Genomic DNA, 18,635 nt, shown 5'->3' on the forward strand with positions numbered 1-18,635 from the left:
ACCGGGGTTGACGATGCAGAGACACCGGGGTTGACGATGCAGAGACACCGGGGTTGACGATGCAGAGACACCGGGGTTGACGATGCAGAGACACCGGGGTTGACGATGCAGAGACACCGGGGTTGACGATGCAGAGACACCGGGTTGACGATGCAGAGACACCGGGGTTGACGATGCAGAGACACCGGGGTTGACGATGCAGAGACACCGGGGTTGACGACGCAGAGACACCGGGGTTGACGACGCAGAGACACCGGGGTTGACGACGCAGAGACACCGGGGTTGACGACGCAGAGACACCGGGGTTGACGACGCAGAGACACCGGGGATGACGACGCATAGAGACACCGGGGTTGACGACGCAGAGACACCGGGGTTGACGACGCAGAGACACCGGGGTTGACGACGCAGAGACACCGGGGTTGACGACGCAGAGACACCGGGGTTGACGACGTAGCGCCTTTAACTCTGAGGCTTTATGACTATATGCCCTTCACCGAAAAAGGACTGGGCCTGATGGTTCTGTTGTCCCGTCTGTCTGTGTGTGTGTGTGTGTGGTTCTGTTGTCCCGTCTGTCTGTGTGTGTGTGTGTGTGTGTGTGTGGTTCTGTTGCCCCGTCTGTCTGTGTGTGTGGGTTCTGTTGTCCCGTCTGTCTGTCTGTGTGTGTTCTGTTTCCCCGTCTGTCTGTGCGGGGGTTCTGTTGCCCCGTCTGTCTGTGTGTGTGGGTTCTGTTGTCCCGTCTGTCTGTGTGTGTGTGTGGTTCTGTTGTCCCGTCTGTCTGTCTGTGTGTGTTCTGTTTCCCCGTCTGTCTGTGTGTGTGGGTTCTGTTGTCCCGTCTGTCTGTGTGTGGGTTCTGTTGTCCCGTCTGTCTGTGTGTGTGGGTTCTGTTGTCCCGTCTGTCAGTGTGTGTCTGTGTCTGTGTGTGTGGGTTCTGTTGTACCGTCTGTCTGTGTGTGGGTTCTGTTGTCCCGTCTGTGTGTGTGTGTGGTTCTGTTGTCCCGTCTGTCTATAGTTAGCGTCTCAAATGCAACCCTATTCCCTATATTGTGAACTATATATTTTTTAAAGAGCCCATAGGGGATAGGGAGCCATTTGGGATGTATACTATGCCTCTACTGAAATGCAATAATCATACCTTTAGGATTCCTAATATAGATGTTCCCTTGACTATCGAGACAGTTTTGGTGATTTTATCATGTGGTATCAACTTCTCTTTTTATCAAGATGGGGATGAGAGTATTACCTGATTGTTGTTCGTAACACCATGATAATGTGTACCCTCTGTCCCCAATGGACCCTATTCCCTATGTAGTGCACTACTGTAAACCAGGGCCATATTCCCTATATAGTGCACTACTGTAAACCAGGGCCCTATTCCCTATGTAATGTACTACTTTATTCACTATACAGGGAATAGGGCCCTGGTTTACAGTAGTTCACTATATAGGGAATAGGGCCCTGGTTTACAGTAGTGCACTACATAGGGAATAGGGCCCTGGTTTACAGTAGTGCACTATGCAGGGAATACGGCTCTGGTTTACAGTAGTGCACTATATAGGGAATAGGGCCCTGGTTTACAGTAGTGCACTACATAGGGAATAGGGCTCTGGTCTAAAGTAGTGCACTATATAGGGAATAGGGCTCTGGTCTAAAGTAGTGCACTATGCAGGGAATAGGACTCTGGTCTAAAGTAGTGCACCATGCAGGGAATAGGGCCCTGGTCTAAAGTAGTGCACTATATAGGGAATAGGGCTCTGGTCTAAAGTAGTGCACCTATATAGGGAATAGGGCTCGTGTCTAAAGTTGTGCACTACATAGGGAATAGGGTGCCATAGGGGGTTGAAATGTCTTAATCTCTGTTGTCTTCCTCCAGTACATCTTGTCTGGATCAGATGACTTCAACCTTTACATGTGGAGAATCCCCAAGGATCCTGAAGCAGGTAAGTGTGTGTTTCTTATCGGGTGTGTCCATCTGTGTCCCTGAGATTACAGTCTCTCTCTCTTCCAGGAGGCCCGGGTCGTGTGGTCAACGGAGCATCCATGGTCCTGAAAGGTCACCGTTCCATCGTGAACCAAGTCCGGTTCAACCCCAGCACTTATATGATCTGCTCCTCCGGGGTCGAGAAGGTCATCAAGGTCAGTAGACCTCACCATGACGTCGTCGTGATCTTGTTGCACGTCAAGTCATCGTCATGATTTAGTTTTTCCATGGTTGAATTTTCGTTTGACGTCATTGCGGTCCTTTTCTTTCTCGCTCTATTTACATAATTTATAACAGTTAAAGGCGTGTGACTTATTATTTACTTATTTGTAAAAATGACTTGGGACACAATTGATTCATGTCATCACAACATCATGTCAATACATTGCATCACAATTTGTCTTGGGAACTTACTTTTTAAAGGGAAGGTAAGCATGAGTTTGATTTTATTTACCAAAGTAACAACGTAGTGTGGTCATAGACCAAGTAATTTAGCTGTAGTATAACTATATTTAAAAAAATAAATTTAAAAAAAGTTATGTTTTGAAATATTAACTTAACTATATAGAATGCATTATTTGTCAACGTCATGTGAAGATTTCTGGTTTCTCAGCCAACCATGAAGACTGTTGTGAGCTACAATCCACCAATCACGAGGAGGTGTGACGTAATCAACCAATCAGATTTCCCCCATGATCCAGGCAGCTCGGAATCTCCTGCACCAGAAGAGTTTCCCTTTCCCCACAAAACCAAAAATGGAAATTAATTCCTGTTTGCTCTAATATTTTAGTACCGGTCTGTTTTTCTTATACTTGTCTGGTCCAACTTTTTGACCTGTTCTCTGAAGTAAGGAACCAGAGATGTTCGATCTTGGCTTCGTGTTCACCGACTGCTGTTGTGACGATTTCCATCTGCCTGGAGCTTTCCTCCGATCGCCACCTCTTGGGTTATTGCCTCAGGAGTCTATCTACTTCAGATTTACCTCGCTATATCACTATTGGGTGAGCTACCCTCACGGACTCTTCCTTGGATGGTAAAATGGCCTCTGAAGCGCCTCCCTCATTGGCTCTTCTTTGGTTGCAAACTCATCCACTCTTTACCATTGGATGGGCATCAGCCATTCATCTGTAAGTCTCCGTTCTCTTGTTTGCTTTGTATCTGCTGGCTTTGTTTTAGTTGTGTACTGTGGGTTCCTGCTTGTGCCAAGTTGGTCTCGAGTTGTAATTTGTGGCTAACTGTCAACTGTGGTGGTTGGCTAGCGAGGCTAGCGAGGCTCGTTAGCTGAATGGCTTTAGGTAATCCGAAAAGGTTGGTTTGCTTTAATGTGGCTCAATTTGCTGTTGAAGCTAGTTGTACAACTGAAATGTCTTCCGCATTTAACCGAACCCCCTCAGAGAGGTGCGGGGTGCTGCTATAATCAACACGTATTCGGCACCCGGGGAACAGTGCCTTGCTCAGGGGCGCAACGACAGATTTTTCTTACCTTGTCAGCTCGGGGATTCAAACCAGAAACCTTTCGGTTACTGGCCCAATGCTCTAACCCCGAGGCTACCCTGCCACCTCTACACTCTAACCCCGAGGCTACCTGCCACCCACAGCTAGGTGTTGATAACCTACTTACTCTGCAGTGCTACAGGCTAGTTGGATAGCAACCTCGTTTTCTTGTAAATACGCAGAAAATGTAGATGAAACCAGTAGTCACGAGAACATAAGATTTGGTGTAATTTCAAGTTATATGTTTGAAGATATTTATGTTGGAGGCAGGGCAGCCCAACCCTCTTCCTGGAGATCTACCGTCCTGTAGGTTTTTAGCCCAATCCTCTTCCTGGAGATCTACTGTCCTGTAGGTTTTCAGTCCAACCCTCTTCCTGGAGATCTACTGTCCTGTAGGTTTTCAGTCCAACCCTCTTCCTGGAGATCTACTGTCCTGTAGGTTTACAGTCCAACCCTCTTCATGGAGATCTACTGTCCTGTAGGTTTACAGTCCAACCCTCTTCCTGGAGATCTACTGTCCTGTAGGTTTACAGTCCAACCCTCTTCCTAGAGATCTACCGTCCTGTAGGTTTACAGTCCAACCCTCTTCCTGGAGATCTACCATCCTGTAGGTTATCAGTCCAACCCTCTTCCTGGAGATCTACTGTCTAACCGAAAATTTAGCACATCTGATTCAGCTAGTTAAGGTTTTGTTCAGCAGCTAATTAGTAGAATCAGATGTGTTAAATTAGGGTTGGACTGTAAACCTACAGGACAGTAGATCTCCAGGAAGAGGGTTGGACTGAAAACCTACAGGACAGTAGATCTCCAGGAAGAGGGTTGGACTGTAAACCTACAGGACGGTAGATCTCCAGGAAGAGGGTTGGGCTAAAAACCTACAGGACGGTAGATCTCCAGGAAGAGGGTTGGACTGTAAACCTACAGGACGGTAGATCTCCAGGAAGAGGGTTGGACTGTAAACCTACAGGACGGTAGATCTCCAGGAAGAGGGTTGGACTGAAAACCTACAGGACAGTAAGATCTCCAGGAAGAGCCCTGTTGTAGGGATTGGGCTCGGTGGATCCTCCATATGACATAACCAACAAAACAAAACAAAAATGACGGCATGACTTCGGCATTCCGATCGGTTTTATGTTGCAACTCGATCGAATTGAAAAGTGACTTTTGGTGCCTAAACTAATGGACACCCAGACGTTACATGGGGTTATGTTAAATACACGGTTGATCAGCTCTAGGTGGGGCGGCAGGGTGGCCTAGTGGTTAGAGCGTTGGACTAGCAACCGAAAGGTTGCAAGTTCGAATCCCCGAGCTGACAAGGTACAAATCTGTCGTTCTGCCCCTGAACAGGCAGTTAACCCACTGTTCCTAGGCCGTCATTGAAAATAAGAATTTGTTCTTAACTGACTTGCCTAGTAAAATTAAGGTATAAAAAAAATAAAAGGTGATTTCCCCACCACCTGTGTGGGTCCCTGTCCCTTTATGAATCAGAGGGCTTGAGGTGAAGACGGACTGAGACAACTCTGTCTCTTCACCTCTATCCACTGTCTCTTCACCTCTATCCACTGTCTCTCTGCCACTGTCCCTGCCCCTCTCCACTGTCTCTCTGCCCCTCTCCTCTGTCTCTCTGCCACTATCCTCTGTCTCTCTGCCACTATCCTCTGTCTCTCTGCCACTCTCCACTGTCTCTTCGCAACTCTCCACTGTCTCTCTGCCACTCTCCACTGTCTCTTCGCAACTCTCCACTGTCTCTCTGCCCCTCTCCACTGTCTCTCTGCCACTATCCTCTGTCTCTCTGCCACTCTCCACTGTCTCTCTGCCACTATCCACTGTCTCTCTGCCACTCTCCACTGTCTCTCTCTCCACTGTCTCTCTGCCACTCTCCACTGTCTCTCTGCCACTCTCCACTGTCTCTCTGCCACTATCCACTGTCTCTCTGCCCCTATCCACTGTCTCTCTGCCCCTATCCACTGTCTCTCTGCCCCTATCCACTGTCTCTCTGCCCCTATCCACTGTCTCTCTGCCCCTCTCCACTGTCTCTCTGCCACTATCCTCTGTCTCTCTGCCCCTGTCCACTGTCTCTCTGCCACTATCCACTGTCTCTCTGCCACTATCCACTGTCTCTCTGCCACTCTCCACTGTCTCTCTGCCGCTCTCCACTGTCTCTCTGCCGCTCTCCACTGTCTCTCTGCCGCTCTCCACTGTCTCTCTGCCGCTCTCCACTGTCTCTCTGCCGCTCTCCACTGTCTCTCTGCCGCTCTCCACTGTCTCTCTGCCGCTCTCCACTGTCTCTCTGCCGCTCTCCACTGTCTCTCTGCCGCTCTCCACTGTCTCTCTGCCCCTCTCCACTGTCTCTCTGCCCCTCTCCACTGTCTCTCTGCCCCTCTCCACTGTCTCTCTGCCCCTATCCACTGTCTCTCTGCCCCTATCCACTGTCTCTCTGCCCCTATCCACTGTCTCTCTGCCACTCTCCACTGTCTCTCTGCCCCTATCCTCTGTCTCTCTGCCCCTATCCTCTGTCTCTCTGCCCCTATCCACTGTCTCTCTGCCCCTATCCTCTGTCTCTCTGCCCCTATCCTCTGTCTCTCTGCCACTCTCCACTGTCTCTCTGCCACTCTCCACTGTCTCTCTGCCACTCTCCACTGTCTCTCTGCCACTCTCCACTGTCTCTCTGCCACTCTCCACTGTCTCTCTGCCACTCTCCACTGTCTCTCTGCCCCTATCCTCTCTCTCTGCCCCTATCCACTGTCTTTCTGCCACTCTCCACTGTCTCTCTGCCACTATCCACTGTCTCTCTGCCCCTATCCACTGTCTCTCTGCCCCTATCCACTGTCTCTCTGCCCCTATCCACTGTCTCTCTGCCCCTATCCACTGTCTCTCTGCCCCTATCCACTGTCTCTCTGCCACTCTCCACTGTCTCTCTGCCACTCTCCACTGTCTCTCTGCCACTCTCCACTGTCTCTCTGCCACTATCCACTGTCTCTCTGCCACTATCCACTGTCTCTCTGCCCCTATCCTCTCTCTCTGCCCCTATCCACTGTCTCTCTGCCACTCTCCACTGTCTCTCTGCCACTCTCCACTGTCTCTCTGCCCCTATCCACTGTCTCTCTGCCACTATCCACTGTCTCTCTGCCCCTATCCACTGTCTCTCTGCCACTATCCACTGTCTCTCTGCCCCTATCCACTGTCTCTCTGCCACTCTCCACTGTCTCTCTGCCACTCTCCACTGTCTCTCTGCCACTCTCCACTGTCTCTCTGCCACTCTCCACTGTCTCTCTGCCCCTATCCACTGTCTCTCTGCCACTCTCCACTGTCTCTCTGCCCCTATCCACTGTCTCTCTGCCCCTATCCACTGTCTCTCTGCCACTCTCCACTGTCTCTCTGCCACTCTCCACTGTCTCTCTGCCACTCTCCACTGTCTCTCTGCCCCTATCCACTGTCTCTCTGCCCCTCTCCAGCCCAGACCAACGTAGCGTCCTGAGCTTGTAAAAGGAAAGGATGTGGTGTTAATTTATCATAACCTCCTCCAGGTAGTCTGCTGTTGGTCCATCATCATCTTCAACGTACCAGAGGTGTGAGAGCCCAACCAGGTGTTCAATTTAAACTCTGACCCTCCTCTCCTGTCCTTCTCCTCTGCCCCTGAAACCCCTCCGTCCGACCCCCCAGGCGTGGAGCCCCTACCAGCAGACGGAGAGTCTGGGAGACCTGGATAGTCGTGTGGAGGATAAGTCCAGGAGTCTGTACAGCCACGAGGAGTACATCAACTTGGTCCTGAACAGCGGCAGCGGTCTGAGCCACGACTACGTCTCGCAGGTAACACCGGTCCACGTCCCAAATGATTCCCTATATAGTGCACTACTTGTCCCTACTTGTTCCCTAATAGTGCACTACCTTTACCTATATAGTGCACTACTTTTCCCTATATAGTGCACTACCTTTCCCTATATAGTGCACTACCTTTCCCTAATATAGTGCACTACCTTTCCCTATATAGTGCACTACCTTTCCCTAATATAGTGCACTACCTTTCCCTATATAGTGCACTACTTGTCCCTATATAGTGCACTACCTTTCCCTATATAGTGCACTACCTTTCCCTATATAGTGCACTACTTGTCCCTATATAGTGCACTACCTTTCCCTATATAGTGCACTACCTTTCCCTATATAGTGCACTACCTTTCCCTATATAGTGCACTACTTGTCCCTATATAGTGCACTACCTTTCCCTATATAGTGCACTACCTTTCCCTATATAGTGCACTACCTTTCCCTATATAGTGCACTACCTTTCCCCCTATATAGTGCACTACTTGTCCCTATATAGTGCACTACCTTTCCCTATATAGTGCACTACCTTTCCCTATATAGTGCACTACCTTTCCCCTATATAGTGCACTACCTTTCCCTATATAGTGCACTACCTTTCCCTATATAGTGCACTACCTTTCCCTATATAGTGCACTACCTTTCCCTAATATAGTGCACTACCTTTCCCTATATAGTGCACTACCTTTCCCTATATAGTGCACTACCTTTCCCTATATAGTGCACTACCTTTCCCTAATATAGTGCACTACCTTTCCCTAATATAGTGCTCTACCTTTCCCTAATATAGTGCACTACCTTTCCCTAATATAGTGCACTACCTTTCCCTAATATAGTGCACTACCTTTCCCTAATATAGTGCACTACCTTTCCCTAATATAGTGCACTACCTTTCCCTAATATAGTGCACTACCTTTCCCTAATATAGTGCACTACCTTTCCCTTATATAACGCACTACCTTTCCCTAATATAGTGCACTACCTTTCCCTAATATAGTGCACTACCTTTCGCCTTATATAGTGCACTACCTTTCCCTAATATAGTGCACTACCTTTCCCTAATATAGTGCACTACCTTTCCCTAATATAGTGCACTACCTTTCCCTAATATAGTGCACTAGCTTTCCTTAATATAGTGCACTAGCTTTCCCTAATATAGTGCACTACCTTTCCCTAATATAGTGCACTACCTTTCCCTAATATAGTCCACACACACACACACACACACACACACACACACACACACACACACACACACACACACACACACACACACACACACACACACACACACATTTTGTGGTGACTAATTAAGAACTGTTGCATGTCATCTCAGTCCATCCAGGAGGATCCTCGTATGATGGCCTTCTTTGACTCTCTGGTTCGCCGGGAGATCGAGGGCTGGAGTTCGGACTCAGACAGTGACCTGAGTGAGGGGGCCATCCTGCAGCTCCACGCCAGGGGACAACGCTCCACACGGGCTGTAGGAGACGGCGCCGGGGTCCTGGTTGGGAGTGGAGTCGCCACGCCTGTACCGCCCTCTGCTGCTGCTACCGCCGACTCAGACCACTCCTCTTCGTCCTCATTAGCTGCCCCCGACGGGGCGGAGCATCCTGAAGGGGTGGAGCCACTGCAGCCGAGGAGGCGTGGCAGCAGATTTCAGCAGTCTGTGTTCTTATTGGACCTGGTGGGAGAGGACTCTGACTCCAGTGGATTCTGGCCAGACCCCATGCCCCGGCCTCGCTCTCCCAGCCCCCGAGACAACTCCACCCTCTCCAGCCCCACCTCCTCCCCGGCCGGCGCCTCCTCTAGTTCCTCCTCTTCCACCTCCTCCACCAGCTCTGAGGACGAGGAGCAGAGGAGAGCCAGTAGGAGACAACGTACTGCAGCCCGGTGGCGCCGCATGCACTTCCCCCGCCTGTCCAGTGGGGGGGCGCCCCGAGTCCGCCCAGGCCTTGTACCCCGGGGGGGGGTCGACTCCTGCTCCTACCCCAAGATCTCAATCGACGAGGCCTCATCCTCCTCCGCGTCCTCCACGGAGCTTCAGCAGGACCAGGACTCGGTTCAGATCGGACCCCACAGAAGTGGCTCTAAAACGGGGAGACGCAAGACGCACACCCTCCCTGGTTCTAGCCCTGCCGTGTCTCTGGACAGCCAGGACGACCGAGCGGAGCAGGAGGGGCTCCTCATCGCCTCCCTTCTGTCTCAAGACGCCCTGCAGCAGAGGAACGAGTCCCGGGCAGGAAGGGTTGGGGAGAGGAGGGCTGCTTTAGAGAGAATGGCCGAGGGCTTAGATAGTCCTGAAGAGGCCGACGAGTCAGATCATAGTCACTGGATCTCCCCTAGTTCCAGACACCACAGCCCTGGGCTGAACGGGCTGCAGCACCTTGACATGACTGAGGTGCCGGTAGGCTGTAGGGGTCGCCTGGCTCCAGACCTATTTGAATCCTCAGACTCCGAGGAAGAGAGAGAGACCTTAGAGTTGAAATCAGCAGGCACTAGGACCCTGGTGGAGGAGGAGGAGGCGGAGGAGGGGGGGTCGTCGTCGTCTCAGAGAGGCCAAGCCCAGGGTGCGCTGAAACGGACTCACCTTGGGTCAAGAGGTCAAGGGTCAGGGGAGGGGTCAGGGGGGTCGGAGACCTCAGAGAAGAAGTTCAAGACATGATGATTGCACCTGAGGTGCCAGGTGATCGTTTGGTTAAGAACCTGTTATGTCTTAAATGATACCCTGTTCCCTACGGTGTACGACTTTAGGGCTACAGTAACCCGTAGACTACAGTAACCCGTAGACTACAGTAACCCGTAGGCTTTAGGGCTACAGTAACCCGTAGGCTTTAGGGCTACAGTAACCCGTAGACTACAGTAACCCGTAGGCTTTAGGGCTACAGTAACCCGTAGACTACAGTAACCCGTAGACTTTAGGGCTACAGTAACCCGTAGGCTTTAGGGCTACAGTAACCCGTAGACTACAGTAACCCGTAGGCTTTAGGGCTACAGTAACCCGTAGACTACAGTAACCCATAGACTTTAGGGCTACAGTAACCCGTAGACTACAGTAACCCGTAGACTACAGTAACCCGTAGACTACAGTAACCCGTAGGCTTTAGGGCTACAGTAACCCGTAGGCTTTAGGGCTACAGTAACCCGTAGGCTTTAGGGCTACAGTAACCCGTAGACTACAGTAACCCGTAGGCTTTAGGGCTACAGTAACCCGTAGACTACAGTAACCCGTAGACTTTAGGGCTACAGTAACCCGTAGGCTTTAGGGCTACAGTAACCCGTAGACTACAGTAACCCGTAGGCTTTAGGGCTACAGTAACCCGTAGACTACAGTAACCCATAGACTTTAGGGCTACAGTAACCCGTAGACTACAGTAACCCGTAGACTACAGTAACCCGTAGACTACAGTAACCCGTAGGCTTTAGGGCTACAGTAACCCGTAGGCTTTAGGGCTACAGTAACCCGTAGGCTTTAGGGCTACAGTAACCCGTAGACTACAGTAACCCGTAGGCTTTAGGGCTACAGTAACCCGTAGACTACAGTAACCCGTAGACTACAATAACCCGTAGACTTTAGGGCTACAGTAACCCGTAGGCTTTAGGGCTACAGTAACCCGTAGACTACAGTAACCCGTAGGCTTTAGGGCTACAGTAACCCGTAGACTACAGTAACCCGTAGACTTTAGGGCTACAGTAACCCGTAGACTACAGTAACCCGTAGACTACAGTAACCCGTAGGCTTTAGGGCTACAGTAACCCGTAGACTACAGTAACCCGTAGGCTTTAGGGCTACAGTAACCCGTAGACTACAGTAACCCGTAGACTTTAGGGCTACAGTAACCCGTAGACTACAGTAACCCGTAGACTACAGTAACCCGTAGGCTTTAGGGCTACAGTAACCCGTAGGCTTTAGGGCTACAGTAACCCGTAGGCTTTAGGGCTACAGTAACCCGTAGACTACAGTAACCCGTAGGCTTTAGGGCTACAGTAACCCGTAGACTACAGTAACCCGTAGGCTTTAGGGCTACAGTAACCCGTAGGCTTTAGGGCTACAGTAACCCGTAGGCTTTAGGGCTACAGTAACCCGTAGGCTACAGTAACCCGTAGGCTACAGTAACCCGTAGGCTACAGTAACCCGTAGGCTACAGTAACCCGTAGGCTACAGTAACCCGTAGGCTACAGTAACCCGTAGGCTACAGTAACCCGTAGACTACAGTAACCCGTAGGCTTTAGGGCTACAGTAACCCGTAGACTACAGTAACCCGTAGGCTTGAGGGCTACAGTAACCCGTAGGCTTTAGGGCTACAGTAACCCGTAGGCTTTAGGGCTACAGTAACCCGTAGGCTACAGTAACCCGTAGGCTACAGTAACCCGTAGACTTTAGGGCTACAGTAACCCGTAGGCTTTAGGGCTACAGTAACCCGTAGACTTTAGGGCTACAGTAACCCGTAGGCTTTAGGGCTACAGTAACCCGTAGGCTTTAGGGCTACAGTAACCCGTAGACTACAGTAACCCGTAAGCTTTAGGGCTACAGTAACCCGTAGACTACAGTAACCCGTAGGCTTTAGGGCTACAGTAACCCGTAGACTACAGTAACCCGTAGGCTTTAGGGCTACAGTAACCCGTAGACTACAGTAACCCGTAGGCTTTAGGGCTACAGCAACCCGTAGGCTTTAGGGCTACAGTAACCCGTAGGTTTTAGGGCTACAGTTACCCGTAGGCTTTAGGGCTACAGTAACCCGTAGGCTTTAGGGCTACAGTAACCCGTAGGCTTTAGGGCTACAGTAACCCGTAGGCTTTAGGGCTACAGTAACCCGTAGGCTTTAGGGCTACAGTAACCCGTAGGCTTTAGGGCTACAGTAACCCGTAGGCTTTAGGGCTACAGTAACCCGTAGGCTTTAGGGCTACAGTAACCCGTAGGCTTTAGGGCTACAGTAACCCGTAGGCTTTAGGGCTACAGTAACCCGTAGGCTTTAGGGCTACAGTAACCCGTAGGCTTTAGGGCTACAGTAACCCGTAGGCTTTAGGGCTACAGTAACCCGTAGGCTTTAGGGCTACAGTAACCCGTAGGCTTTAGGGCTACAGTAACCCGTAGGCTTTAGGGCTACAGTACACCGTAGGCTTTAGGGCTACAGTAAACCGTAGGCTTTAGGGCTACAGTAACCCGTAGGCTACAGTAACCCGTAGGCTACAGTAACCCGTAGGCTACAGTAACCCGTAGGCTACAGTAAACCGTAGACTTTAGGGCTACAGTAACCCGTAGGCTACAGTAAACCGTAGACTACAGTAACCCATAGGCTACAGTAACCCGTAGACTTTAGGGCTACAGTAACCCGTAGACTTTAGGGCTACAGTAAACCGTAGACTTTAGGGCTACAGTAAACCGTAGACTTAGGGCTACAGTAAACCGTAGACTTAGGGCTACAGTAAACCGTAGACTTAGGGCTACAGTAAGCCGTAGACTTAGAGCTACAGTAAGCCGTAGACTTAGGGCTACAGTAAACCGTAGACTTAGGGCTACAGTAAACCGTAGACTTAGGGCTACAGTAAGCCGTAGACTTAGGGCTACAGTAAACCGTAGACTTAGGGCTACAGTAAACCGTAGACTTAGGGCTACAGTAAACCGTAGACTTAGGGCTACAGTAAACCGTAGACTTAGGGCTACAGTAAACCGTAGACTTTAGGGATTGGGTGTCATTTCAGAAGCCTGAGACTCAATTTAGGGTGGCTTTTCTATGGGTTTTTAATAATCCAGTTTCTTGGTTTGGCGTCACTCTAAAAAGGGTGTCGCAATTTTGAGACATTGGGCGAGGTGGTTTTGCGTGGACCGGGTGGGCGGAGTTAGCACATTTTTAGACCATTCCATTGGTCCTAAAGTGAAATCTTCACCCACCGCCCATTGGGACACGTGTTCTTCTGTGAGCAAATCACAGTGAGGTCATCATTTCTGTGGTCAAACCACAACGATGCCATAATTTACTAACATATAGGTAATCATATTGACAGTAATGCTATTGTTAATTATTTTTGCTAGTCTTAAAGCAGAATTTTTTTTTTTTATGTTCATGTTTTGAAACAAATACAGAGTTTTTTAATTTTAAGAGAACACTCATGGGGGGGGGGGCTGAAGTTCGGGACAAAAGCTTTTCGACTACGGATTTTATTTAAATTGGAGTTAAAACAAGACGAGATTCATTTAGATTTTCCAGTGCTCAGCTTGGTGACGTTTATGCGTTTCCATGGCAATCGGGTGGAGCCAGCCCAACCAGCTGTTTGAGTTGTGCATTAAAGAAGGTATGATTTATTATGATTTCAGTGTTAAAAGGAATCGATTGCTCTCGTCTCCTCTCCTTCCTGATCCAAACCCTCTGTTACCAAGCAGCAGCAAGTGTCTTGTTGTTGTTGTTGTTTTTCTTCAATTAAAGAATCATTCATTATCAATGATTTCACTGCCATTTCTGAGCCTCTATTCATTGTAAGGAATGTTTATCCATTTAACAATAATAATTAGTGGTGTTCACCAAACCCACAGTCAGGTACGTATTAATGTTTTGGGGTAATCGTTTGTATCGGTACAGCGGAAGATGTAAAAGTAACCCAGGAATAGATCATGAGCCTTATCAAGGACCCTATAAAATCTTAGTTTTGTTTTTCCAGGTTTCAGATTTGTCCCTGTTTTTGTAGGTTTTCATCACTCAAAATCACATTTTAGAATGTTTTTATTTTTAATAGAAAAACAACAAAATTGGAGCTTCTAAGTCCACAACAATCCTTAAAGCACATCAGGAGATCGCCGGAGGTAATACACTGCTCAAAAAAATAAAGGGAACACTTAAACAACACAATGTAACTCCAAGTCAATCACACTTCTGTGAAATCAAACTGTCCACTTAGGAAGCAACACTGATTGACAATAAATTTCACATGCTGTTGTGCAAATGTAACAGGTGGAAATTATAGGCAATTAGCAAGACACCCTCAATAAAGGAGTGGTTCTGCAGGTGGTGACCACAGACCACTTCTCAGTTCCTATGCTACCTGGCTGATGTTTTGGTCACTTTTGAATGCTGGTGGTGCTTTCACTCTAGTGGTAGCATGAGACAGAGTCTACAACCCACACAAGTGGCTCAGGTAGTGCAGCTCATCCAGGATGGTATATCAATGCGAGCTGTGGCAAGAAGGTTTGCTGTGTCTGTCGGCGTAATGTTCAGAGCATGGAGGCGCTACCAGGAGACAGGCCAGTACATCAGGAGCCGTGGAGGAGGCCATAGGAGGGCAACAACCCAGCAGCAGGACCGGTACCTCCGCCTTTGTGCAAGGAGGAGCAGGAGGAGCACTGCCAGAGCCCTGCAAAATGACCTCTAGCAGGCCACAAATGTGCATGTGTCTGCTCAAACGGTCAGAAACAGACTCCATGAGGGTGGTATGAGGGCCCGACGTTCACAGGTGGGGGTTGTGCTTATAGCCCAACACCGTGCAGGACGTTTGGCATTTGCCAGAGAACACCAAGATTGGCAAATTCGCCACTGGCGCCCTGTGCTCTTCACAGATGAAAGCAGGTTCACACTGAGCACGTGACAGACGTGATCGAGTCTGGAGACGCCGTGGAGAATGTTCTGCTGCCTGCAACATCCTCCAGCATGACAGGTTTGGCGGTGGGTCAGTCATGGTGTGGGGTGGCATTTCTTCGGGGGGCCGCACAGCCCTCCATGTGCTCGCCAGAGGTAGCCTGACTGCCATTAGGTACCGAGATGAGATCCTCAGACCCCTTGTGAGACCATATGCTGGTGCGGTTGGCCCTGGGTTCCTCCCAATGCAAGACAATGCTAGACCTCATGTGGCTGGAGTGTGTCAGCAGTTCCTGCAAGAGGAAGGCATTGATGCTATGGACTGGCCCGCCCGTTCCCCAGACCTGAATCCAATTGAACACATCTGGGACATCATGTCTCGCTCCATCCACCAACGCCACGTTGCACCACAGACTGTCCAGGAGTTGGCGGATGCTTTAGTCCAGGTCTGGGAGGAGATCCCTCAGGAGACCATCCGCCACCTCATCAGGAGCACGCCCAGGCGTTGTAGGGAGGTCATACAGGCACTTGGAGGCCACACACTACTGAGCCTCATTTTGACTTGTTTTAAGGACATTACATCAAAGTTGGATCAGCCTGTAGTGTGGTCTTCCACTCTAATTTTGAGTGTCACTCCAAATCCAGACCTCCATGGGTTGATAAATTTGATTTCCGTTGATAATTTTTGCATGATTTTTGTTGTGAGCACACTCAACTATGCAAAGAAAAAAATATTTAACAAGAATATTTCATTCATTCAGATCTAGGATGTGCTATATTAGTGTTCCCTTTATTTTTTTGAGCAGTGTAGTTCAACTCTGACCCTGGAAGAGAGGAAATATTGGATAGATGTTTCTGCACCCACACGGTACCAAGTCACCACGGCAACTAATCTTCAACACTGCAGTGAAAGAAACATGGCCCTTGAACAGACCATAGACTGTCGCATAGCAGAACAGCACACTAGACCAAACCATAGACTGTAGCATAGCAGAACAGCACACTAGACCAAACCAATCTATAGACTTAATCAACCAATCCAATCTATGGTTGGATGTACTAGACCAACCAATCTATGGTTGGATGTACTAGACCAAACCAATCTATAGACTTAATCAACCAACCCAATCTATGGTTGGATGTACTAGACCAAACCAATCTATGGACTTAATCAACCAATCCAATATATGGTTGGATGGGCTAGACCAAACCAATCTATGAACTCAACCAGGGCACTCCTGGAGAGCTTCCCTTCTGTAGGTTTTCACTCCAAACCCATGTTGTAACTAACCAGCATATCAACTAGTTAATTATTAGAATCAGGTGTGCTAGATTAGGGTTGGAGTTAAAACCCTACAAGACAGAAGCTCTTCGGGAACAGGGTTGGAGAGCCCTGGACTAAACTAAAGATGACAGTAGCTCTTCGGGAACAGGGTTGGAGAGCCCTGGACTAAACTAAAGATGTCAGTAGCTCTTCAGGAACAGGGTTGGAGAGCCCTGGACTAAACTAAAGATGACAGTAGCTCTTCGGGAACAGGGTTGGAGAGCCCTGGACTAAACTAAAGATGTCAGTAGCTCTTCAGGAACAGGGTTGGAGAGCCCTGGACTAAACTAAAGATGACAGTAGCTCTTCGGGAACAGGGTTGGAGAGCCCTGGACTAAACTAAAGATGACAGTAGCTCTTCGGGAACAGGGTTGGAGAGCCCTGGACAAAACTAAAGATGACAGTAGCTCTTCAGGAACAGGGTTGGAGAGCCCTGGACTAAACTAAAGATGTCAGTAGCTCTTCAGGAACAGGGTTGGAGAGCCCTGGACTAAACTAAAGATGACAGTAGCTCATCGGGAACAGGGTTGGAGAGTCCTGGACTAAACTAAAGATGACAGAAGCTCTTCAGGAACAGGGTTGGAGAGCCCTGGACTAAACTAAAGATGACAGAAGCTCTTCAGGAACAGGGTTGGAGAGCCCTGGACTAAACTAAAGATGACAGTAGCTCTTCGGGAACAGGGTTGGAGAGCCCTGGACTAAACTAAAGATGACAGAAGCTCTTCAGGAACAGGGTTGGAGAGCCCTGGACTAAACTAAAGATGACAGTAGCTCTTCGGGAACAGGGTTGGAGAGCCCTGGACTAAACTAAACTAAAGATGTCAGTAGCTCTTCAGGAACAGGGTTGGAGAGCCCTGGACTAAACTAAACTAAAGATGACAATAGCTCTTCGGGAACAGGGTTGGAGAGCCCTGGACTAAACTAAACTAAAGATGACAATAGCTCTTCGGGAACAGGGTTGGAGAGCCCTGGACTAAACTAAAGATGACAGTAGCTATTCGGGAACAGGGTTGGAGAGCACTGGACTAAACTAAACTAAAGATGTCAGTAGCTCTTCAGGAACAGGGTTGGAGAGCCCTGGACTAAACTAAACTAAATATGACAGTAGCTATTCGGGAACAGGGTTGGAGAGCCCTGGACTAAACTAAACTAAATATGACAGTAGCTATTCGGGAACAGGGTTGGAGAGCCCTGGACTAAACTAAACTAAATATGACAGTAGCTATTCGGGAACAGGGTTGGAGAGCCCTGGACTAAACTAGATATGACAGTAGCTATTTGGGAACAGGGTTGGAGAGCCCTGGACTAAACTAAAGATGACAGTAGCTCTTCGGGAACAGGGTTGGAGAGCCCTGGACTAAACTAAAGATGTCAGTAGCTCTTCAGGAACAGGGTTGGAGAGCCCTGGACTAAACTAAAGATGACAGTAGCTATTCGGGAACAGGGTTGGAGAGCACTGGACTAAACTAAACTAAAGATGTCAGTAGCTCTTCAGGAACAGGGTTGGAGAGCCCTGGACTAAACTAAACTAAATATGACAGTAGCTATTTGGGAACAGGGTTGGAGAGCCCTGGACTAAACTAAACTAAATATGACAGTAGCTATTCGGGAACAGGGTTGGAGAGCCCTGGACTAAACTAAACTAAATATGACAGTAGCTATTCGGGAACAGGGTTGGAGAGCCCTGGACTAAACTAGATATGACAGTAGCTATTCGGGAACAGGGTTGGAGAGCCCTAGACTAAACTAAAGATGACAGTAGCTATTTGGGAACAGGGTTGGAGAGTCCTGGACTAAACTAAAGATGACAGTAGCTCATCGGGAACAGGGTTGGAGAGCCCTGGACTAAACTAAAGATGACAGTAGCTCTTCAGGAACAGGGTTGGAGAGCCCTGGACTAAACTAAAGATGACAGTAGCTCTTCGGGAACAGGGTTGGAGAGCCCTGGACTAAACTAAAGATGACAGTAGCTCTTCAGGAACGGGGTTGGAGAGCCCTGGACTAAACTAAAGATGACAGTAGCTCTTCGGGAACAGGGTTGGAGAGCCCTGGACAAAACTAAAGATGACAGTAGCTCTTCAGGAACAGGGTTGGAGAGCCCTGGACAAAACTAAAGATGACAGTAGCTCTTCAGGAACAGGGTTGGAGAGCCCTGGACTAAACTAAAGATGACAGCAGCTCTTCGGGAACAGGGTTGGAGAGCCCTGGACTAAACTAAAGATGACAATAGCTCATCGGGAACAGGGTTGGAGAGCCCTGGACTAAACTAAACTAAAGATGACAATAGCTCATCGGGAACAGGGTTGGAGAGCCCTGGACTAAACTAAAGATGACAGTAGCTCTTCAGGAACAGGGTTGGAGAGCCCTGGACTAAACTAAAGATGACAGTAGCTCTTCAGGAACAGGGTTGGAGAGCCCTGGACTAAACTAAAGATGACAGTAG

At 49.0% G+C, this 18,635-nt stretch overlaps 1 protein-coding gene across 1 annotated transcript; it reads left to right on the forward strand.

Annotated features, from left to right (window-relative positions):
- Nucleotides 1–1,858: 1,858 nt before the first annotated feature.
- Nucleotides 1,859–10,025, forward strand: LOC135530450 (DDB1- and CUL4-associated factor 5-like; the record flags this gene model as incomplete). Its single annotated transcript, XM_064958769.1, has 4 exons — nucleotides 1,859–1,940; nucleotides 2,009–2,136; nucleotides 7,139–7,285; nucleotides 8,637–10,025. Coding segments are annotated over 4 exons (1,686 nt in total), but the record flags the coding sequence as incomplete, so codon positions are not given.
- Between the last annotated feature and the right edge of the window lie 8,610 nt (nucleotides 10,026–18,635).

Source organism: Oncorhynchus masou, unplaced genomic scaffold, assembly GCF_036934945.1.
Source record: "Oncorhynchus masou masou isolate Uvic2021 unplaced genomic scaffold, UVic_Omas_1.1 unplaced_scaffold_1347, whole genome shotgun sequence".
Classification (NCBI taxonomy): Eukaryota; Metazoa; Chordata; class Actinopteri; order Salmoniformes; family Salmonidae; genus Oncorhynchus; species Oncorhynchus masou.